At 59.2% G+C, this 18861-nt stretch overlaps 1 protein-coding gene across 4 annotated transcripts in view; it reads right to left on the minus strand.

Annotated features, from left to right (window-relative positions):
* The window catches only part of SORCS2 (sortilin related VPS10 domain containing receptor 2), a 463077-nt gene that overhangs the window by 162666 nt on the left and 281550 nt on the right, over positions 1-18861 (minus strand). For all 4 annotated transcript variants that reach the window (XM_047798311.1, XM_047798308.1, XM_047798310.1 and 1 more), the window contains exon 3: positions 15266-15365. In XM_047798311.1, coding sequence (XP_047654267.1) covers positions 15266-15365 — 100 coding nt within the window. The remainder of the gene's footprint in view (positions 1-15265; positions 15366-18861) is intronic.

The raw sequence follows: 18861 nt of genomic DNA on the forward strand, positions 1-18861 counted from the left end.
CGAGTAGCTGCAGGGCGGTACCGTTTGTGCATTACGATTTATTCATACGCCTAATATCAGTTTCCTGTCACAAACTGGGACCCGGCCCAGAGGTGCTGATCAACTTTTTCAAACAACATAAAAGTCACCTGCTACCAGGCTGCCTGGTGTTCGTGGCCACACAGAGAGGCGGCCAAGGTCTCAGGGGAGGAGGTGGGGAGTTCTCGCCTGACACCAAGTTCATGGCCACAAGCCCACCCAAGGCCTCTCATGGGACGTGAGACACCAGGACGCCTGCCCTCAGCACTGTGCCCACTTGGGTGGGCTCTGGGGTGCCTTGTGGGGCTGTGGCCTTGGCTTGGTGTCTCTCTGCAGGTTGTGGCCCTTGTCCAGCATGTATGACCCGCACTGTGTGAGGACCAAGATCCGAGGAGCAGGCTGTGCTCCCTGGTCGGGCCCCTCTCTTAGACTTTGAGACTCACCATGGCAGGACCCTAGGAGGGTCCTTATGCTTATGCGTAGAGCACAGGGTTGAATTCTGAGCCAGAGTAGAGGCTCACAGTGCATGCCCTGAGCCGAGCCCGATGGGGTCTGTCCATCCCATTTGTAAAAGCCATCTCTGGCGTTCCTGCTGTTTGCAGTGGGTTAAGAACCCGACTGCAGAGGCTTGGGTGGCTGTGGAGGCGTGGGTTCAATCCCTGGACCAGCACAGGGGTTAAAGGATCTCGCATGGCTGTAGCTGCAGCATAGTTTGCAGCTGTGGCTCAGAGTCAAACTCCACCCTGGGAACTTCCATATGCCATGGGTGTGGCCATGAAAAAAAGAAAAGCAACCCTTTCTTAGAGTGGGAGGGGAAGGTGCTGGGAGCTTCAGACCAGCAATAGCAAAGTGATTTTCCCTTAAGAAACTCCATCACATTTTTTATCGCTCCATCTGGCATCTCCCGCATGGCCAGCTACAAGCAATTGGGGCTGAGCAAAGCTTCTGGAGCGGAGTAGCCAGAAAGAGGAGCCAAATCACTAGCAGGAGGTACCCCTGTCAGTGCAAGGCACAAAGCTCAACCTTGGATCAGACGCCCCGGGTGGAAAGCAGAGGCTGAGACACCAGCTGGGCAGGTGACCCCCTGGCCCCCAGCAGCCCTGCCCTCACCCTGAGGCCCTCTTGCGGGTCCAGGGTGCTAGTTCTTTGGCCTGAACAAGGCGGACCACCAGCAGCCTGGGGATCTCAGGTCACAGTTCCTCAGCTGACCTGGCACATGGGCTCTCTCCAGGCTGCAGGAGGAAGAGCCACTCCTGAGACGGCGATGGTGAGAGGCTGGAGTGTGACGAGGATAAGAACTTCCTGAAGGTGACAACGCCCAGGATGGCACTCTTTGCTTCTCAGAGGGGAGCCTGTGTGGCCACAGCCCCTCAAGGCCTTGTATGGAGATGAGGCAGAGGGAGGTGACATTGGTTCAGGACCTGCTGGGCGCGTCTCTCCCCATGGAAACGCTAGGGGAGGGGACAGCGGGTGCTGTGACGATTCCTGTGGTGCCGTAACCACAGACTTAGTGGCTGAAAACCACCCTGATGGACCATCTCACCAGCCTGCAATCAGATGCCTGACGTGAGGCTGTGGAGGCTAAAGTCTCGTCAGCAGGGCGGCTCCTTTGCGAGGCCCCAGGGGGAGAATGTTTCCGGCCTCCTCCAGCTTCAGGACGCCCCCCGCAGCCCGTGGGTCGTGGCCCCTCCTTCGTCTGCAAGCCAGCAGCACAGCTCTTCCAGCTCTCACTTGAGACCCTCCCGCCTCCCTCGGATAAGGGCCCTTGTGATGCCAGCTGGGCCCCCTGCCTCATCCAGGATAAACCCCCATCTCAACGTCCTTAACTAATCCCGTCTGCAAAGTCCCCGTTCCCACCCCTTTCTGGTAACATTCCTAGGCTCTGGGGATTAGGATGGGGCATCTTGGGGACATTATTCAGCCCCCACAGAGCACCGGGGACAGCACAGCGACTCGGCCCCCACGGGCCTGCTGTCATCCGTCCGAATCACGGGGGAGCCAGGGGGCCCAGAACACGCAACGGGTCCAAGAACACCTGGGCTCATCACGGGAGGCTGCGCTGGAACTGGTCCCTCTCATCAGGCCCCACGGTGCCCTGTCGGGCAGATGGACACAAGCTCCTGGACACCTGGACGTTCTATTTCCTCCTTACGGGAAGGGCAGGGGGTCATGGGTGCCCACTCCCGTTTACTGGGAAGACTGTCCCACCTCCCTCGTACAGAGTAACCACCTCCCATGGGGACTGTCACGCTGGGACCATCCAGCAAGGCCCCGGCCTTTGTAAGCGGCAAATCCACCATCTCCTGGAGACGCGGGGGCGGGCCTCCCTGCTTCCTGCCTTTGCCAGCCACTTTCTTGTGGTTGGAATTTCATCTGACATCTTTCCAGGAGAGACCCCTCTGTGATGCCGGCTTGCATGGGTTTCTGCTGACAGCCACCCAAGCCCCCAGCTGCTTCCACCGTACTTTAACCATAGCCACATAACCGCAGCGCTGGAGGGCCGTGAACTTGCAGGAGGCCAACACCTCCTTTTGCAGGTGCAGCAGCTGAGGACCAGACAGGTGTGCCTTTTGCAGGCAGCCCTGTAGGACAGGGCAGGGGCAGGCCCAGAACTCAGGTCCCCACGTCCCCTGGCCAGTCCTCACCTCCCCACAGCACAGTCTTACAGCTGTCCAGGGCCAGGGAGGCTCCCTGGTGTACACACACACACACACACACACACACAGCAGGTGTGAAGAGAAGTCGCTATCTCCCATTCCCCAGCCCTCCCCCTGCCCTGCTCACCAACGGACCCGTGTTTGAGCCACCCTGGACCCACTCCAAACTCTGGGCACAGATTCTGGGGCTCACCCCTATCCCTGACCCCCTCCTGCTGTCCAGGGCTGGCTTCCCTGTGCCCCCAGCGCTAGGAGCCGACGTGGGACATTCTAGTTACTTCCCAGGTGCCCTGATGCGGTCATCCGGGCGGGCCGGGGAGCAAAGGTGGGTGAGACATGGTGGGGGTCCTGGAGGAGCCCCCACTTGGCTGAAGAGAATGAATGAGATGCACCCTGACCGCGAGCTTCGTGTGCACAGTGGGCTGCGGGCGCATAGGAAGGAACAGGCCTTAACTGAGCACCTGCTGCACACCTGGGCAGGTGCTGCACCCTTCAGAAGCTTTGTCATATTTTTTCCTACCTACGCAGAGAGCATCGCACCCCACCGAGGACACAGGGTCTTGAAAGGCCAGTGGCTGCCAGCGTTCAACCCATGGCCAGTAAGAGAAGGAGACGTGACCAGTGATGCTCCAGGTTCTGGCCTGGGCTCAGGACCTCTGGCTGGGGGGGACCCCACCCCAGGTCCCCACCTCAGCCCCCTCACATCCCCCCTGGAGTCCACATCTGGGACACTCCAAAGGGAGGGCATATCTCAGGAAAGCAGGCTGGCTGAAAAGGCTGGCTGTGGGGTCCCTCTTTCAAGCTAAACATAGACACTCGCCATTCTATTTCCTGAGTTGAAAGTGTCAGGAAGAAGGCATTTGAGATTTAAAAGAAAAATTTTGCATGTAAGGAATACGTTTTTGGTTGTTGTTGTTTTTTTTTTTTTTATTTTAACAGTAGAGTTAGAGGAAACTTAACAGGAGCAATGTCAGTAACTGCTGGTGGACGTGGGCACTGGGGCTGTTCTTGCTTCTGCCTCCTCTTGTTCACAAAATCTTGTTTGCCTGGCTTGGGGAATCAGCTTCCTCTCATGCATTCCATTTGGGTGGGCTGATCCTGCCCCCAGAGAGCATGTGACCAGACCTGGCCAATCAGAACACTAGCTCCTCTGGCCACACCTACTGCTTAAGGAACAGAGCACATGATCTCAGCCCAGCCAATGGGAGTTTTCCCTGAGATCTGTGTTGAAGCTACCAGCAAAGGACCCCTGCGCCTTCTAAAATCACCACGCTAAGGATCACATGTGTCTGGGGCACCATTCCCACCAAACAGCGAAACTGTGCCTGAGTCTGAAGCCTAGCCCCAGAAGAGCAGAGCTGAGAGGTGGAGACAGAAAGACTGAGTCCTGATGTCACTGTTAGAGGTGCTGGATCAAGCTGTGCCTGAAGGAAGATCCACCCCTGGTTTTCACAATTATATAAGCCAATGTATTACTCTTCCTGTTTGAGTGACTTTGTATCACTTGCAGTCCTGACTAATATAGCATAGGGGGTGATGGTGGTATTTGTCTGGTGGCTGGTTTCTCGAAGGAAGACAAGTGGAACAGAAAACACTATGGAAGGCCTCTCCAAGGTCATGCATGGCAGATAGCTGCTACATGACATGGCTGCTGCCACTATCCTTCTGGCAGCCAAGCCTGACACAACTAAGCAATCGGGCCTCTTTCCTGCTGCACTGAGGTGGCCCCAGCCTTTCCCAAAAAGACCTCCAGGGAGTGACACAGGTAGATGTGATACACCTGTGTGCAACCAACATCCAGGTCCGGGGGAGCGAAGTGGCTTATTCCAGCCTCCTCGCTAATCACCTCCATGTAAGTACACGATTCACACTCCCCTCACGACTGACGACTGCTCCTAGGATGGGTGGCTATGCCTCTTGGAGAAGACATACAACTTGCCGAATGCCTGGAAACTGGGGTATTTCTATGTGGGGGGGGGGGGACAGTCAGGACCTTTCTAAAATACAGAACACAACTTCCAAAGCTGGGCAACAAACGCTGAAAATATGCATAAAATGCCTTTTGCCCGGGTTTCCCTCTGCCTTGCCCTGGATGTGCCCTGGGCCCTCCACAGAGCCAGGGGGCTGGGCGGGCACGGCAAGAACCCCCGTCCAGGCGGGAGTCCAGTTCCGCTGTCCCTCCCGCACCACCCGGACCCTGAAGGGTTACTTCAGCTCTCTGAGCCGCGGGCTGCTCACCTGGAGGTGGACACCTGTGGCCCGCGTTGCCATGTGGCTTTGGTGGGATAACGACGGATGGTGTCAGCACTGCCCACGGAGCCAGCAATGGCTTGGGGCCTGTCCCCACACCCAGCACCGAGGAAAGCACCTCGCTCCCCTTTACAACGGTGCCCATTTTACCCACAAGGCTCAGAGGGGCTCAGAGAGTCCCCCAAGTCCTAGTTCTGCCTCCCAGCCCTCGCCTACCCCCGCCTTCCTGCCCCCCCGGGGGCAGCCCTAAATGCCCACCATCTGAGCCAGCACCACCATGCCCACCATCACCACCAGCACCACCCACTGGCACCTGCTCCTTCCATTTGGAGGAGAAGCCCTCCGACCCTCGCCCTGGAGGGCAACGGGGCCAAGAAGGTGCAGAGCGCCCTGAGCCCCCGTGGAAGTGGAGGGGGGCTGGTGCTCCAGAGGCACAGACGCCGGTGTTCTCGGGTCCCTCCCAGCTCTGGGGCCCTGGGGTAGTTCATGAGTTTCCTGTGGTTGCCGTGGCAAATTATTACAACGCCATGGCTTGAAACAACACAGGCGTATTCTCTTATAGCTCTCAAGGTCTGAGTCCCAAGTCAGCGTCACGGGCTCAAGTCCAGGGGTGGGCAGGGCTGCTTCCTTTCTGGAGGCTCTGGAGGAGACTCACTCCTGGCCTCCACCAGCTTCGAGGAGCCCCCTGCATCCCTGGCTCCCGGCCCGTCCCTCCTCAAAGCCGGCAGCACAGCATCTTCTGCTTCCACTGTCCCCTCTCCTCCTCCGATCCTCCTGCCCCCCTCTTCTAAGGATTATTGTGACCACAGTGGACCCAAGGGACAAGCCGGGATAATCCCCATCTCAAGACTCTTTGCTTCTTCATATCTGCAAGGTCCCCTCTGCCACGAGAGGTGACACGGTCACAGGTTCTGAGGATTAGGATGTGGACCTCCTTGGGGGCCACTACTTGACCTTAGCAAGGGCATGGGTGGTGCCAACTGTCCTACCTGCCCTAGGGGAGGGCCTGAACTGGGAAGGCGAGCAGCTTTTGATGGCCGGCGGGCCCGCAGGCACAGACCTGGGGGCACGAGGTGCAGCTGGGGAGGTGGGCACCTTGGGTTTCACACGAAGGGCACCAGAAGGTCAGGAGGCCAGGGCAGAGCCGAGCCCTGGAAGCTGAGGGACACAGGTTAGGGAGGACTGCGGTAATGGGGAGGCAGCCACTGGGGTAAATCAGGACAGAGGAAGGGGGGCTGGGGTGGGGGGGGCGGCAGGGGAGATGGAGAGAGGCCCAGAGCATCGGCAAGAGGCCACGAAGGGTGGGGTCTGGGGGGATCTAGGACCCTGGGTTTCTGCTTGTGTGCCCTGGGGCTGTGGTACCACCCTCGGATCAAAGCCCAGAGGAGAGCAGCTCACACATCACGGCAGGGGTGGATTTGGCAGCCTTGGGGTAGAGCCGGGGTCGGGGCGGGGGGGGATAAAGAAACAGGTGCTCTTGACCTATCAAGGGCCTCCTGGGAGCTCCGTGCCTTCCCCGATGGAGGAAATCTCTTTCACTGGAAGCCCTTTGTACCAGGCTATGGTCTTTCGAGCGTCAGAAAAGCTCCCACTGCCCAAGGACACACACGTCGTCGGCCACTCTTTTCTGAGCACTTGCCTTTGAAGGGAAGAGGGATGAAATTCAGGCTGCAGCCACAGCTGATCAGGAGTCGTTTTCTTAAGCTCTGATTCTGACTTGACAGGGGAGCTGAGCAGGGACCACGGGAAACAGATGGGACCCGCATTCTTCAGGAAAACCCTATCAGTGCCCTCAACCCAGAGGCAGTGTCCACTCCTTCACGGGCTGCTCAGCACACAGCCGCTGACCTTTAGGGCCACATGGTGTGGTCCCCCTGTGCACGTAGGTCCCCTCAGTGGCCCTCGGGCACCAGGGAACTAAACCCGTCACCTTCTCTCCCACCCAGAGGGCAGCGCCGCCATTATGAATGGAGCCAGCCAGGGCCTCCATCACCACGAGGGAGGCCACGTCCAATACGGAGACGGGGCCATGATGGGATGCAAGGGGGTCCACGCGTGACGAGGAAGCAGCGCCCCCAGCCCCAGGCCCCCTCTGGCAGGGGCAGCTCAGAAAGCTCCCACAGGCATCTGGGGTTGGGGAGAAAGGGAAGGACAAAGGGGGAGGCGGGCACTGGGTTGAGCATCCACTCAACACTGGCTGACGTGGTGACCAAGCCCTAGCCTCTCGAGGCGTCTGAGCTCCACTCGATGGTGACCGCCCGCCTCCCCGCGTCTCTATGACGTGGGAAATGTGGTCCTGGGCCAAGGAGGGATGCCCTGGGTTGCCCTGAAGACAGAGCCAGCCAAAGCCTTTAATTTATGGATCAAGTGAGGGGGGCAGGTGCCTGCAAACACCAGGGCCTCCCGGGGCCTGTGGTGACAGAAGAGTGGACAGATGCGTGGGCGATGTGGGGGTGCAGGGAGACAGCTCAAATCCTGCTCGACACCCCAGCGCCTCGCTCTGGGAGCCCCTGTCTTCTCGTCTCTAACGGGACGACCACTGTCACCACCTTGGGGAAACTGCTGTGTCCTTGGGCATCCCCTCTCCCCCTTAAATGCCCCAGCCCCAGCCTGGCCCCTCTCCCCCTCGCGGTCCAGCCCTGACGGATGGACACGTGCACACGGAGGCCACCGAGCAGAGCAGAGCAAGTGCATCACGTGGTCTCTGGGACCCTGCGGAAGAGAACAGCGTCCCTGACACCCAGGTGGGTGGCCCCTGAGACCCCCCAGGGTGGCCTTTCTACATTCTTGTGGCCCTTGGGGAGTTAGAACCTGCACCATCTGGAGAAGAGAAAGGGAACCCAGAGTCTCCTTTCCCCTCTGTTTAGAGTCCTGGAGGCCAGAGCCCGGGAGCCGTGTCTTCTGAGAAGTAGGGCTTTTTCTCTCTCTCTTCCACAATAACCCAGTGGCTTTAAGAGGGCATCATTTTCTATGCATTAGCCCAAGTTTCAAGGGGTTCACTGCATTTCTGAGACAAAAGCTCTGTGCACCGACCAGCCCAACTGAGCCATTTCTCTCCCCGACAGGAGAGGACGCCCGGCATGCGGGGAGGGAGAGCAGCGCTGACTGGAGGCCAAGGTCCATTTAGCACGAGGACTACTTCCCAGCCCCCCGCCAGGCCCCCTGCTCTCTGGCTCGCCTTCCCACCCGGCAGGGGCCCCCACCTTTTGGAACTGACTTGGAGGTAACAGGCCCCCATCGCCCGAGCACTAGGCTGTGCCGGGGGTGCTGTCTGGGGGCAGCGGGGGAACTTCAGGAGCCCCGGCTTTGTTCTCAGACAGCTGGGGGTGCTGGGAATCCATACCCCACCCCATCTGCCTCCTCTTGCTTGTGGAGGCTGACCAGAGAGCTCCCGAACAGGAAAGACCTGTGAGGCCTGTCCAGGATGAGGGGACCCCCGAGAGCCCTCAGAACAGAACAGCCACGGGCAGACGTGGCCTCTTCTGCACCGCCAACCTTCACCTGTCTCCTACTCCGGCCTGGCCACCCTGAGGGCCTCCGGGGCATCACCTCTGGATAACCCGGGGCCCAAGACACAGCATACCCCATCCTGGACTCTTCATGCTCCCCTTAAGGTCTGCTCCTCCCTGGGGTCCCCCATCTCAGGAAACAGCACCTGCATTCACTTACTGCTCATACCAGAAGGCTGGGGGCGTCATCTAATGACTGTGTCCCTGCTCTCCATGAACCTGCCCACCCAGGTTCAGCCTCCTCATCGCTCACCTGGACCCCACAGGTAGAGAAGCCACAGAGATGCCCACCAGATGGCTGCATGTGTGGGTAGACGGGTGGATGGATGGATGAAGCACAGACTCTCAGTCCACTCCAGTCTTTCCACCGCAGCAAAGGAACTTTTAAGAAAGCCAGTCAGCACATCTGATCTCATCCTGGAGACCCCTCAAGTCCTGCCCTGGAGAGCTGTCCACCTGGGGTTCCCAGGGAAGCCTGGGTGCCCCACAGTGACCTGCATGCATCTTGCCTAGAGAGCGGCACTGGGCAAATGACCTCAATTTGCAAGCATGCAGGAGCACAGGCTGCCATGAATGCTCCCTGATAATCAAAAAACGACAGCAGGAAAGAAAATCAACAAGACCCACTGCCTCTCGCCCCAGAGAACTGACACGGCTGGTGCCCAGCCTCCCCTCTTGTCAGTAGCACACATGCCAAGAAGGAGCACCTGGTGGCTCCCCGAGGGATTTCAGCTGCAGGGGGCAGCCCCCATCCAGGCCCAGGTGCCGGGGTCCAGTGAGGCGGCCTGAGCATGAGCATTGCCTGCGAGGGTGCCACACAGGATGCCCACGTCCCTGTACTACGGAAGGCCAGAGATACAGGTGAGGCCAGCTCTCACCCCCGAACTTGCCACCTGAAGTTCAAGGTGCATCTCAAGCCCATTTCCAGAAAACAGAGAGACGGCGGGACCTCCCAGAGTGACAGGAGGACAGACCAGGGTCCGGGCTCAGGCCTGACGGCACGATGGCGCCTGAGTCCTTCCTTTGCAGGGGTTACAAGGATCACAGATAATGTATGTGATGCCCCTGGTACAGAGCCTGATACACGAGGGCCTCCAAGACTCTGGCCGTTCTCCATCGTGACCAGCGCTGCCTCTTCCGGGAGGTTTGCTCTCTGAGACGCTGAGTTTCTCGAAGGCAAGACTTCGATAAGCTTCGTTTTTCCATCCTGAGTGCTTGGCACATGGCAGTTTCTCAAAACATCTCAGGTGCATGAGCAGAATGAACGAAGAGGTGAACTCGGGGAGGCCTTGTCCTAAGCCTGTGCTTCTAAAGTAGGAGTCACGTGCCCAGGAAGGGCTGGTGGGCCTGAGGCTTACACAGGCGCCGTCTCCTGGGTCATCAGGTTGACAGAGACTCTCTGTTGAAAGTGTGTGCGTGTGTGTTGCACACACACGCACACGTGATTTTAGTACTCAAACCAGCTCTGATGCATCATGAGTTAAAGCGAAAATTCCCATGAATTTTTAATATAAAGCATGACAACTGAAAGCAGTCTCACGCCCCAGCCACCTCTCCTGGCTGTGCTGTCACACCTGCCCCCCGCCACGGGGTTCTCGTGGCCGAGTCAGAAAGGCTGCTCATCCAAAGCTAAACTGGGAATTCCGACAGCACGGCAGGCCTCCGGGGATGTTTGGGGATCGCCAGGGCCCCCAGGGTCTCGGGTCACCCCATGACAAGAGCAGAACGCCCTGCCTGTGGGCGTCAAGGCTGGGAGCTCGGATCATCCTACAGGCGAGACAAAAATAAAAGGGAATTCATTCTGTAGGACAGATTGCAAAGTGGTCTCCTAAGAAGATATAAAGTGCTGCTTAGCCTGTAATTGTTGCTAAATGGACTCCTAATGTAGCATTCACGTCTTCCTGCAAAACCTATCCATCACCGGGAACCGGAGAGGGAGACACCCCCCGCTCACGTGCACCCAGGCGCGCTCTGGGGAGTAATCTTCTCCCACGGGAGGCCGACTTTGGCCCCTTTGCTCATTCTTCCCACAAAAATGCAGCAGGAGATATCCAGTTTCCCAGGGGTCCAGCAGGGCCTCAAAGGTTCAAGAAGGTTCACGCTGTTTATCCAGTGCATCTCCACATCCCAGCGGCCAGCAAGAGCAGGTGCTTGATCTGCATCTGAGAGCTACGTGACTGGACCAAGGGTTCTTGCTCTCCAGCACCGAGCAGGCAGCCCGGCGCATGGTAGGGCCCTGACCCATGTCGGCCAAATGGGTGGGGGTCGGTGTTGAGACGGGGCTGGGAGATCACGTGGAACCCGCCCTCTTGCAGAGGAGACTTGAAGGCAGCGGTAGACAGGGCTGGGGCTGGGTTCTGCCCATGTGGGTCCCGCCCCGCAGCTGCTGCTCCCCTGCTGGGAGTCCAGGAGAGGCCAGAATGCTGGAGCTGGAAGGGCTTTGAGAACCCCTGGTTCAACCTTCTCATCTTCCTGACGGGGAAACCGAGGCCTGGAGAAGAACTAGATCTGCCAGAGTCACACAGCTCAGCCATGGTCAGATGGGGCCCGGACCAGCCCCAGCACATTGCAGAGAGGCCCGCTCCCCAGCCCTGGGAAACCCCACCTTGCTCGTGGGAATCTTGCAGCAGCTGCCCAGTGAGCTCAGGGTGTGGCAGAGGGTGCTCTGGCCTCTAGCGGAACTGTTCGAACCCTCGCTCAAGGCCAAGTTCAGAGAGATACAATATGTTTACTACATTGCGGACGGCTCTGCTACCTGCCAAGTGGGAGACCTGGATGGCTCCCCCAACTTCCTGCGAGCCTCTGTTCTCTCATCTGGGCAATGGAGGCGATGATGCAAACCCCCAAGTCATGCCCCATCCCCCAAAGAAGGGGGGTGCCTTAGGAATTGAGAAACTATAGATGAGCGAATAAATTAATGTAACACGGGAGGAAATAACTCTTTTTTTTTTTTTTTTTTAGGTCTACACCCGCAGCATATGGAAGTTCCCAGGCTAGGGGTTCAACAGGAGCCGCCGCCGCCAGCCTACGCCTCAAGTCACAGCAACATCAGATCTGAACCACATTTGCGACCTACACCACAGCTCACGGCAACACCAGATCCTTTAACCCAATGAGTGGGGCCAGGGATTGAACCCACATCCTCACAGATGCTAGTCGGGTTCTTAATCGGCTGAGCCACAATGGGAACTCCTAGGGAATACCTGCTTCCTGTTAAACGAGATCTTTCCCTGAAGGGTCCAGCCCACAGCACGCATATTCCCTGAGTGCTGGCTGAGCACTAAGGGCTGTGCATAGCTGAGGAGGTGGAGCTGAGTAAAATCCAGCCTCCACCATGCAGTCTGCCAGGGTTGCTCCCTGCTCCTAGGATGGCCCTTCAGAAGTCTGAAGACCAGCCAGTGGCCTGGGATCTCCCCTCTGTTTTCATCAGCCCCCTGCCTCCCCCTTCTTTACTTGACATGGTCTCATGTCATTTTGTTTTTCTGTAACAGTGGCTGTGGACTTTTTGCTTCTCCATGCATTGAAAACATAAGGTGAAAGGTGACATTCACAGGTTCCAGGGATGGGAGGGGGACACTTTGGGGAGTGGTTCTTCAGCCTATATCTCAAGTGGCAGTAATGAGTGAGGTTGTCTGGGCATTTACCTGCCAAGTCTCCCCTCAATCCCCGCCCCATTAAGAGATGAGACACCTGGGGACTTCTCTGATGCCCCTGGCTGGGGGGGTCATCACAGAGCTGGACTGAGGACAGGGTGCACCAGCCCTGGGGCTGTTCCCCAGGCCATCCTACAAATGCGGTGACCTCAGGAAGGAGCCCTGGGCTCCATGCCACAGGTCCCATCCAGGTGGGGTGGGGGGCTCTCACCCAGAACACCTGCAGGCCCTCAGCACCTGTTCTCCCAGGTGCAGGGGGAGTCTGGGTCTCAGGCGGGTTGTGTGGCAATAGCATCCACTCAGCAGGACACCGGCTGCCTGTGGCATGCATTCATTCATGCATTCACTCATTCCATTTTAACAGCAGCTGAGTCCTTGGGCTGGACACTGGTCCCCACCAGACCCAGTCCCTACCCCCAGTGACATTTCCAAGCGAAATGTCCAAATTATCAAATAACCTCTCAGGCATTGCTCGTCAGTGTCTCATCTTTCTTTAAAGAAGCATATATGTCCTGTGGCCCTGTCCTGCTGCCTGCAGAGGTGGCTCTGCTGAACCCCAGAATCAGAGCCCCTAGTCCTCCACCTGCCTGAGCCCCGGTGACCGACACTGATACCTCGCCCCTGGTGCCCTCTGCCTGCCCGCGTGCCCTCCCCAGCCTCGCAGCCCCCTTGCTGAGGGCCCCGCCTTTACATGAACCATCCCATCAACCCTCCCAACCATGCCCTTTACGAGGCAGGACGCAGGCTTAGCGAGGCTGCCTCACACAGGACCAGGGTCTGCCTGTCCCCACCTGTCGGCCTGGCCTCTGCGTGAAGCCCTTCCTTTATGCTGGGGCCGCAGGGACTCCCCATTCTGTGACTGCCGTCACCTGTGCCTTCTTCTTTCTTTCTTTCTTTCTTTTTTTTTTGGTCTTTTTGCCTTTTCTAGGGCTGCTCCCATGGCATGTGGAGGTTCCCAGGCTAGGGGTCTAATTGGAGCTGTAGCCGCCAGGCTCCGCCACAGCCACAGCAGTGTAGGATCCAAGCTGTGTCTGCGACCTACACCACAGCTCACGGGAACGTCGGATCCTTAACCCACTGAGCGAGGCCAGAGATCGAACCTGCAACCTCATGGTTCCTAGTCAGATTCTTTAACCACTGCACCATGATGGGAACTCCAGTGCCTTCTTATTTCCCAAGGTGGACACAGTCTCTGGGGCTGGCGCTGGAGCCACTGTCACATCCTGGGCACCTGTGGGTCCTCGCAGGTGGTGACGGAGGGCAGGGGCCATGAACAGTGGCTTGGGGGAGCCCCCAGGACCGGGTTAGCTAAACAGGCAGAAATTGGGGGGGGGATGGCAGGAGCCGGGTGGTATGGCTTCCTGTGTCCCCTGCTAGCTGGGGTCTGGGGGTGATGGGGACCCCCCAGTGGCCCTCCCTTGTCTCACATCCGAATCACAGTGATGCTGGGAGGGAGATGACAGGGGCAGGGAGGCAGGATGTCATCCTTGCCCCTTGCAAGTGCTCAGCCCTCCTGGCCCATGAAGGCCTCCGCGCTCTGCACTCGCTGCTGCTCCCCGGCCTGGGTGGGGGTGTTGCCGGGGGTGACCCCCTCACTCCCCCGAAGAAGAGAAATCTGCACTCAGAGGGTGGGGGCGGCACTCAAGGGAAGGCGAGAAGCTCAGAACAAGGGTTCGAGTCCAACTCCATCTCCTGATGAGCCTGGGCTGGAACAGAGCCAGACGTGAGATGACGGCTGGGGAGGGTGGGGCAGGAGGGGCTGATGCTGTGGGTGTTGGGGGGGGGGCGGTCATTCTCTCACATTTGCTTCCTCTCCTCCACAAAAACCCCTCAGCTCTGGACCCAGATGAGGCCGTGTGATCAGAGCCGGGTCTCCCGCTACTAGCTGTGTGATTGGGTCATAAGTCTCCTCTCTGAGCCTCAATTTTCTGCCCTGGAAAATGGGGTAGCACACCTCCTTCCTTGGGCCCCGTGGACAGAGTGAGATCCCCCCGGGTAGGGTCTAGGAAGCCACAGGCACCAGCCAAACCCACACGCCGCCTCTTTCCTTTGGTCCCAGGTCCTTCCCCTCCAGGCAGGTACCAGAGTCCCGGGCAAGGTCCCCCATCTTCCCGCTCCAGCCGCCCTCCCCACCTCTGGATTCCTAGTCTGTCCATCAGGAAGTTTTTATAGCCGTGAAGGTCAAGGCGAGGCGGGTGGGGGAGAAGTCCTGCTTTAGAAAGCTGGCATCCCTTTAAAAAGTGCCACTGAGTTTACCTGGACAGCCCCAGTGGTCAGCAATGTGCAGCAGTCCTCGCGCTCAGTAAGCTCCAGGCAGGCCTTTGTTCCTGCAGGACCTGCCAAGTTCGGTGCACCCCGACTCCTCTGAGCCCATAATCTGCCATCAGCATCACCATCAGACCCTCTGGTGCCCTCCTCATCCAGCCGTGTGGCATCGGGGACCCCTGCGGCTCAGTCTCCGGGGCTCCCCGGCTGTACGGCTCCAACCTCACCCTTAAAGTCACTGCCAGGGCACCTACTGGTGCCTTGTGGGAGCGAGCGCCAGCTCTGGGTTCTAACCCCCGGCCTCACGACTCTCTGTGGTTACACTCTGGTTCCCACGAGGAACCCGATCTGCCTGAGTCCCTTTCTGGGACTCAGATCCGCTTCCTCACGGAGTCAAGTGCGCAGGACGGCGCCGTCCTGGGGGCTTCCTCTGACCTCATTCTGGGGTCCCGAGGTGGCCAGGAGGCAACCACGGATTTTGCAAAAGGGTCTTCTGACGGAACCTGGCGGGGGTGGCGGTGGCCTGGAAATGACAAAGTTCCCTGATGCACAGCCAGGCGGAGGGCAGGGTCAGGAGACACGCTCAGACCAAGAAAACAGAAAGGCAGGCGCAGATGCAAAACCAAAGCCAAAGCGAGTCAACAAGAAACCCCACAGCGGATCGAGGCTGCTCGTCACTGCTTTCCAAGGACTCCAGAGCGGCCGCCCCCTCCTGGCTGTGCCTGGACAGCTGCCAGGCCAGGGCAAGGAGGACAAAGCACCAGGATGGCCCTTCTCCCAAAGCCCAGTGGCTCCGTGAAACTCACTCATCCAACTGAATGAAGGCGGAGCTGGGAGGGAAACGCCTCCCCCAGGAAGGAGCAAGGTCGCCTCGGTGCCCGCTGTGCAGAGCGAGGTGCCCGGCGGCGCGTACCTTTCTCTTGTTGGTCGGGCAGATGTAGAAGTTGTCAATGACGGTGGTGACGCCAGGCTGGAGGGTGAGCTTGGTGTAGGTCGTGCCAAAGTCTGATGACCTGGGGGAACAGGACGACAGCCGTCAGTGACGTGTCCCCACCACGTGCAGAGTTATCGAGCCGTCTTGTCCCCCATGGGCTGTGCGCCAGGGTGGGCGCGGCACCCAGCACACCCGAGTGCGTATCCTTTTCCCGGAACACCGCATCCCAGGTGACCAGGGAGGAGACAGGGCTCCCTTGGGGATGCGCAGGACACACCAGGCCTGGAGCTGGGATGGGGACTCAGGCGCTCCCCAGCAGCCCCCTCGCTCTGCCACCCCCAGTCCTGCCGGGTCCAGTTCCTGTTGCTCTGCCGTATCCGTATCACACTGGTTAGAAGGGTCTCATGTGTGCCAGCCGTGCACGTCTAAGTCCTCCTGTCTTTTTAATTCCTTGAAAAACCCCAACAGGTTATGTCAGTTTGTCCACCTCGCAGATGACCAGGGGACCCAGAGGACATATGCCCCTGCCTGAAATCACTCAGCTAAGAAGTGGCCAGCTCAGGGCGTGAGCTCTGGCCCACCCACAAACAGCTGGCACCCTGTTTGCTCTGCAGACTGACCCCCGCTGCCCTGCGGCCTGTCTGCTCATCTCTCTAGCCCCCGAGTCCCTCTAGGGAGCGGCACCCTCCACCCCGACCACGGGCGCCGGCAGGACCACAGGGGGCGGAGCTCCGGGCACGGCTAGGAATCAGATCCCAATCCCTGTGCCAGCCGGTGGCATCAGCACCTGCTCCACTCAGAAGGACCTGAGGCCAGGCCCTTCTACCCATGGGCCCACTGTCCTGTCTGCAACGCGAAGGCTGCTGGAGAGACTGAGAATCCAACCTCGGCCCAGAGCAGCCACCGAGCGTGGGGGAGGGGAGCCTTCAGGGGCAATTTCCCAGCTGCTGTTGGAAGCGACCAGCACTCAGGACACGGGATTCATTTCATGCTGACATGAACGTCCTGCTGACCCTGAGACCAGCGCTCCTTGTAAACTGTGCTGTGACTGCAGAGCGGGGGCTGCGGCCAGGCCTGGGCAGCACCTTCTACCTGTGCCTGAACCAATGCCCCCAAGGCTTCCCGTCTTCTGACCCGACAGGAAACTCAGCCCGAGGTGGGGACGGGGACAGGAGTGGGAGCCCATGGCTACTGAGGCCGGCCGTGCTGGCACCTCTCGGGCCTGTCCACCCATCTGACTGCTGCTCAGAGCAGCCTGAAGGGAGCTGAGCTCCAGGGCGGAGGGCTGCTGATCCCAGGTGCATGAGGGGGGAGGCCTGAGCCCCAGCACGGTGTGGGGCCCCACCAAGAGGCTGGGCCAGGCCAGGAGTCTCAGGCTTGCCCAGTGTTGCCTGGGGTCCTGGGGGAGGCCTGGAGCCGCTCAGCCTAATCGCCCCCCACCCCCACCCCCATCCCTGGCAGTGTTTTAGCTCCATTCTGTAATAGACCCTCACTGGTTGCCACGGAAACACATCTCCTCCCTAACTCTTCAAGGGCAGAGGCTCCAGGAAGATGGGCCGGGTTTATGGTCTTGGTGCTCAGAGGCCCCATGTCCCCAGAGGTTGGGTTCCTCGAAGGCTTCAGGTCATGAGGTCCTTCCCAGGCCCCAGGCCAGGACAGAAAGCAGCCCCTGGCCCCTGACTCCCACGGAACTCCAGTGGGGACCACCCCCATTCCCCAGGACCCTGGCCTGCCCCTGGCCTCCCCAGGGAGGGTCTGCTGGCAGGACCAAAGCAGCCCCCACCCCACCCCACCCTGGAGGTGTAGTTAGGGAAGCACTGGCTCTCAGAACCTCAGAGAACTGATTTTCTTTGGGAAGGAGGGAGCCAGATGCCCATCAGCAGAGGATCGATCCAGAGACCCAGGAAATTCCAGAACCCCGAGGAAACACACAGCTGCGCTTAGGAGCTCCAAGCCCGGAAACCTCTGAGGCTTTTGGTCCGTCCGCCCCACCCCCACGCCAACACGCCGTCTGCAAGACCCATGATTGGGATTAATTCTGCCTCCAAGACCCCTCCAAGTCCCCTTCTTCCCTCCACCCCCAACACGCACCTGCCCTAGCCCCCCGCCTCCCCAGGACCCAGCTTCCCTGCTGTCCCCCCAACCCTCGCTCACACCTGCTCAGTTGAGGGCCCCATCAGGTGCGGGTCTGCTGCAGGGAGCAAGGGGGCCTGGACCCTGCCGCCCACGCGGGGACGGTGATAAACAGGTACAGCAAAGTACAGCCGTGTCTGAGACGACAGGGCTGGAAAAAAGATAAACAGAGTGGGGCAGTGGGGGCAGAGGCTCGCTGTCTCGCACACGGTACCGTCTGGGCCGAGAAGGGAAGGAGAGTGGGGTGTGCCTGGCTATGGGAAAGCCACCTGTCCCGGGTTCAGTAGTGTCCCCTCCAAATTCACATCTACTCAGAAGCTGTGTGACCTTTACTTGCAAATGGGGTCTTTGTGGATGTCATTAAATTCAGACAAGATTACACCGGAGTAGAATGGGCCCTAAGTTCAACGACAAGTGTCGCACAAAGAAGGAAATCTGGGCACAGACGGTGGGGACAAACAAGGCACCAAGACTGCTGGCCACCCCCAGGAGCAGCTGGGAGAAGCACAGAACAGGACCCCCCGCCCCGGTCCTCCAGAAGGAAGCAGCCCTGCCGACACCTGGATCCCGGACTCGAAGCCTCCAGACCGTGGACAACCACCTCCATTGTCTACAGCCAGCCGGGGTGCGGTGCTCTGCCAAGGCAGCCGAGGCGCAAGCACAGCATTCCAGGCGGAGGGAAGAGCAGGTGCAAAGGCCCTGAGGACAGCTCCCCCTCCCACTTGCCGCCGGACAGGGAAGGAGGGATCCGTTCAAAGCAAAGTCCTGCCACCGCATCACCAGCTCTCAAGCTGCCAGCCTCTCCTCACCCTGCGGGACAACGCGCGTCCATTAGCCCCACGGTCCAGGCCACCTGCCAGACTGGGGACATCCACTCCTTTATTCACTCTTTCGTTCAACCTTTGCTCGGCTCTTCTTTGCTTTAAGCATCACGCTAGGCCTGGGAATTCAAATGTCTTTATTTGTTCACATTCATTCCTGCCACGTATGTTTCTTGAGTACCTACTATGTGCTGGCCTCTCCGTCCCGTGGAGAGGAGGAAGGACACCACTCCCCCCACGGGGGTGACAGGCTGGCTGGTGGGACAGAGAGAGTGGACAGATAATTCCAGGTAAGCGGTGGCGCCAGTGGACACATCCACAGAACCCTGGGAGACGCTGAGGGGGATGTCACATCGCCCGGGTCAGGGGCCACCCTCCGCTGCCCCCCACCCCCACTGCCCGGCTCGTCCTCCGTCCCATCTGCTGACGCTTCCTCCTAAATGGCTGACATTCCACCTCAGCACCTGCATCGCCCCCCAGCCCAGACCCTCCTCTCCTCCCACCGTCCCTGAGGGGATCCCGGGGCAGGGGGTGACCAGCCCAGGGGAGAGGGAGGGTGGCTGGTCTTCACCACGAGGTGCATAAGAGTTTCCAGTGGCTGTAGCCAGGTGCTACCAACTT

The sequence above is a fragment of the Phacochoerus africanus genome, chromosome 10, assembly GCF_016906955.1.
Source record: "Phacochoerus africanus isolate WHEZ1 chromosome 10, ROS_Pafr_v1, whole genome shotgun sequence".
Classification (NCBI taxonomy): Eukaryota; Metazoa; Chordata; class Mammalia; order Artiodactyla; family Suidae; genus Phacochoerus; species Phacochoerus africanus.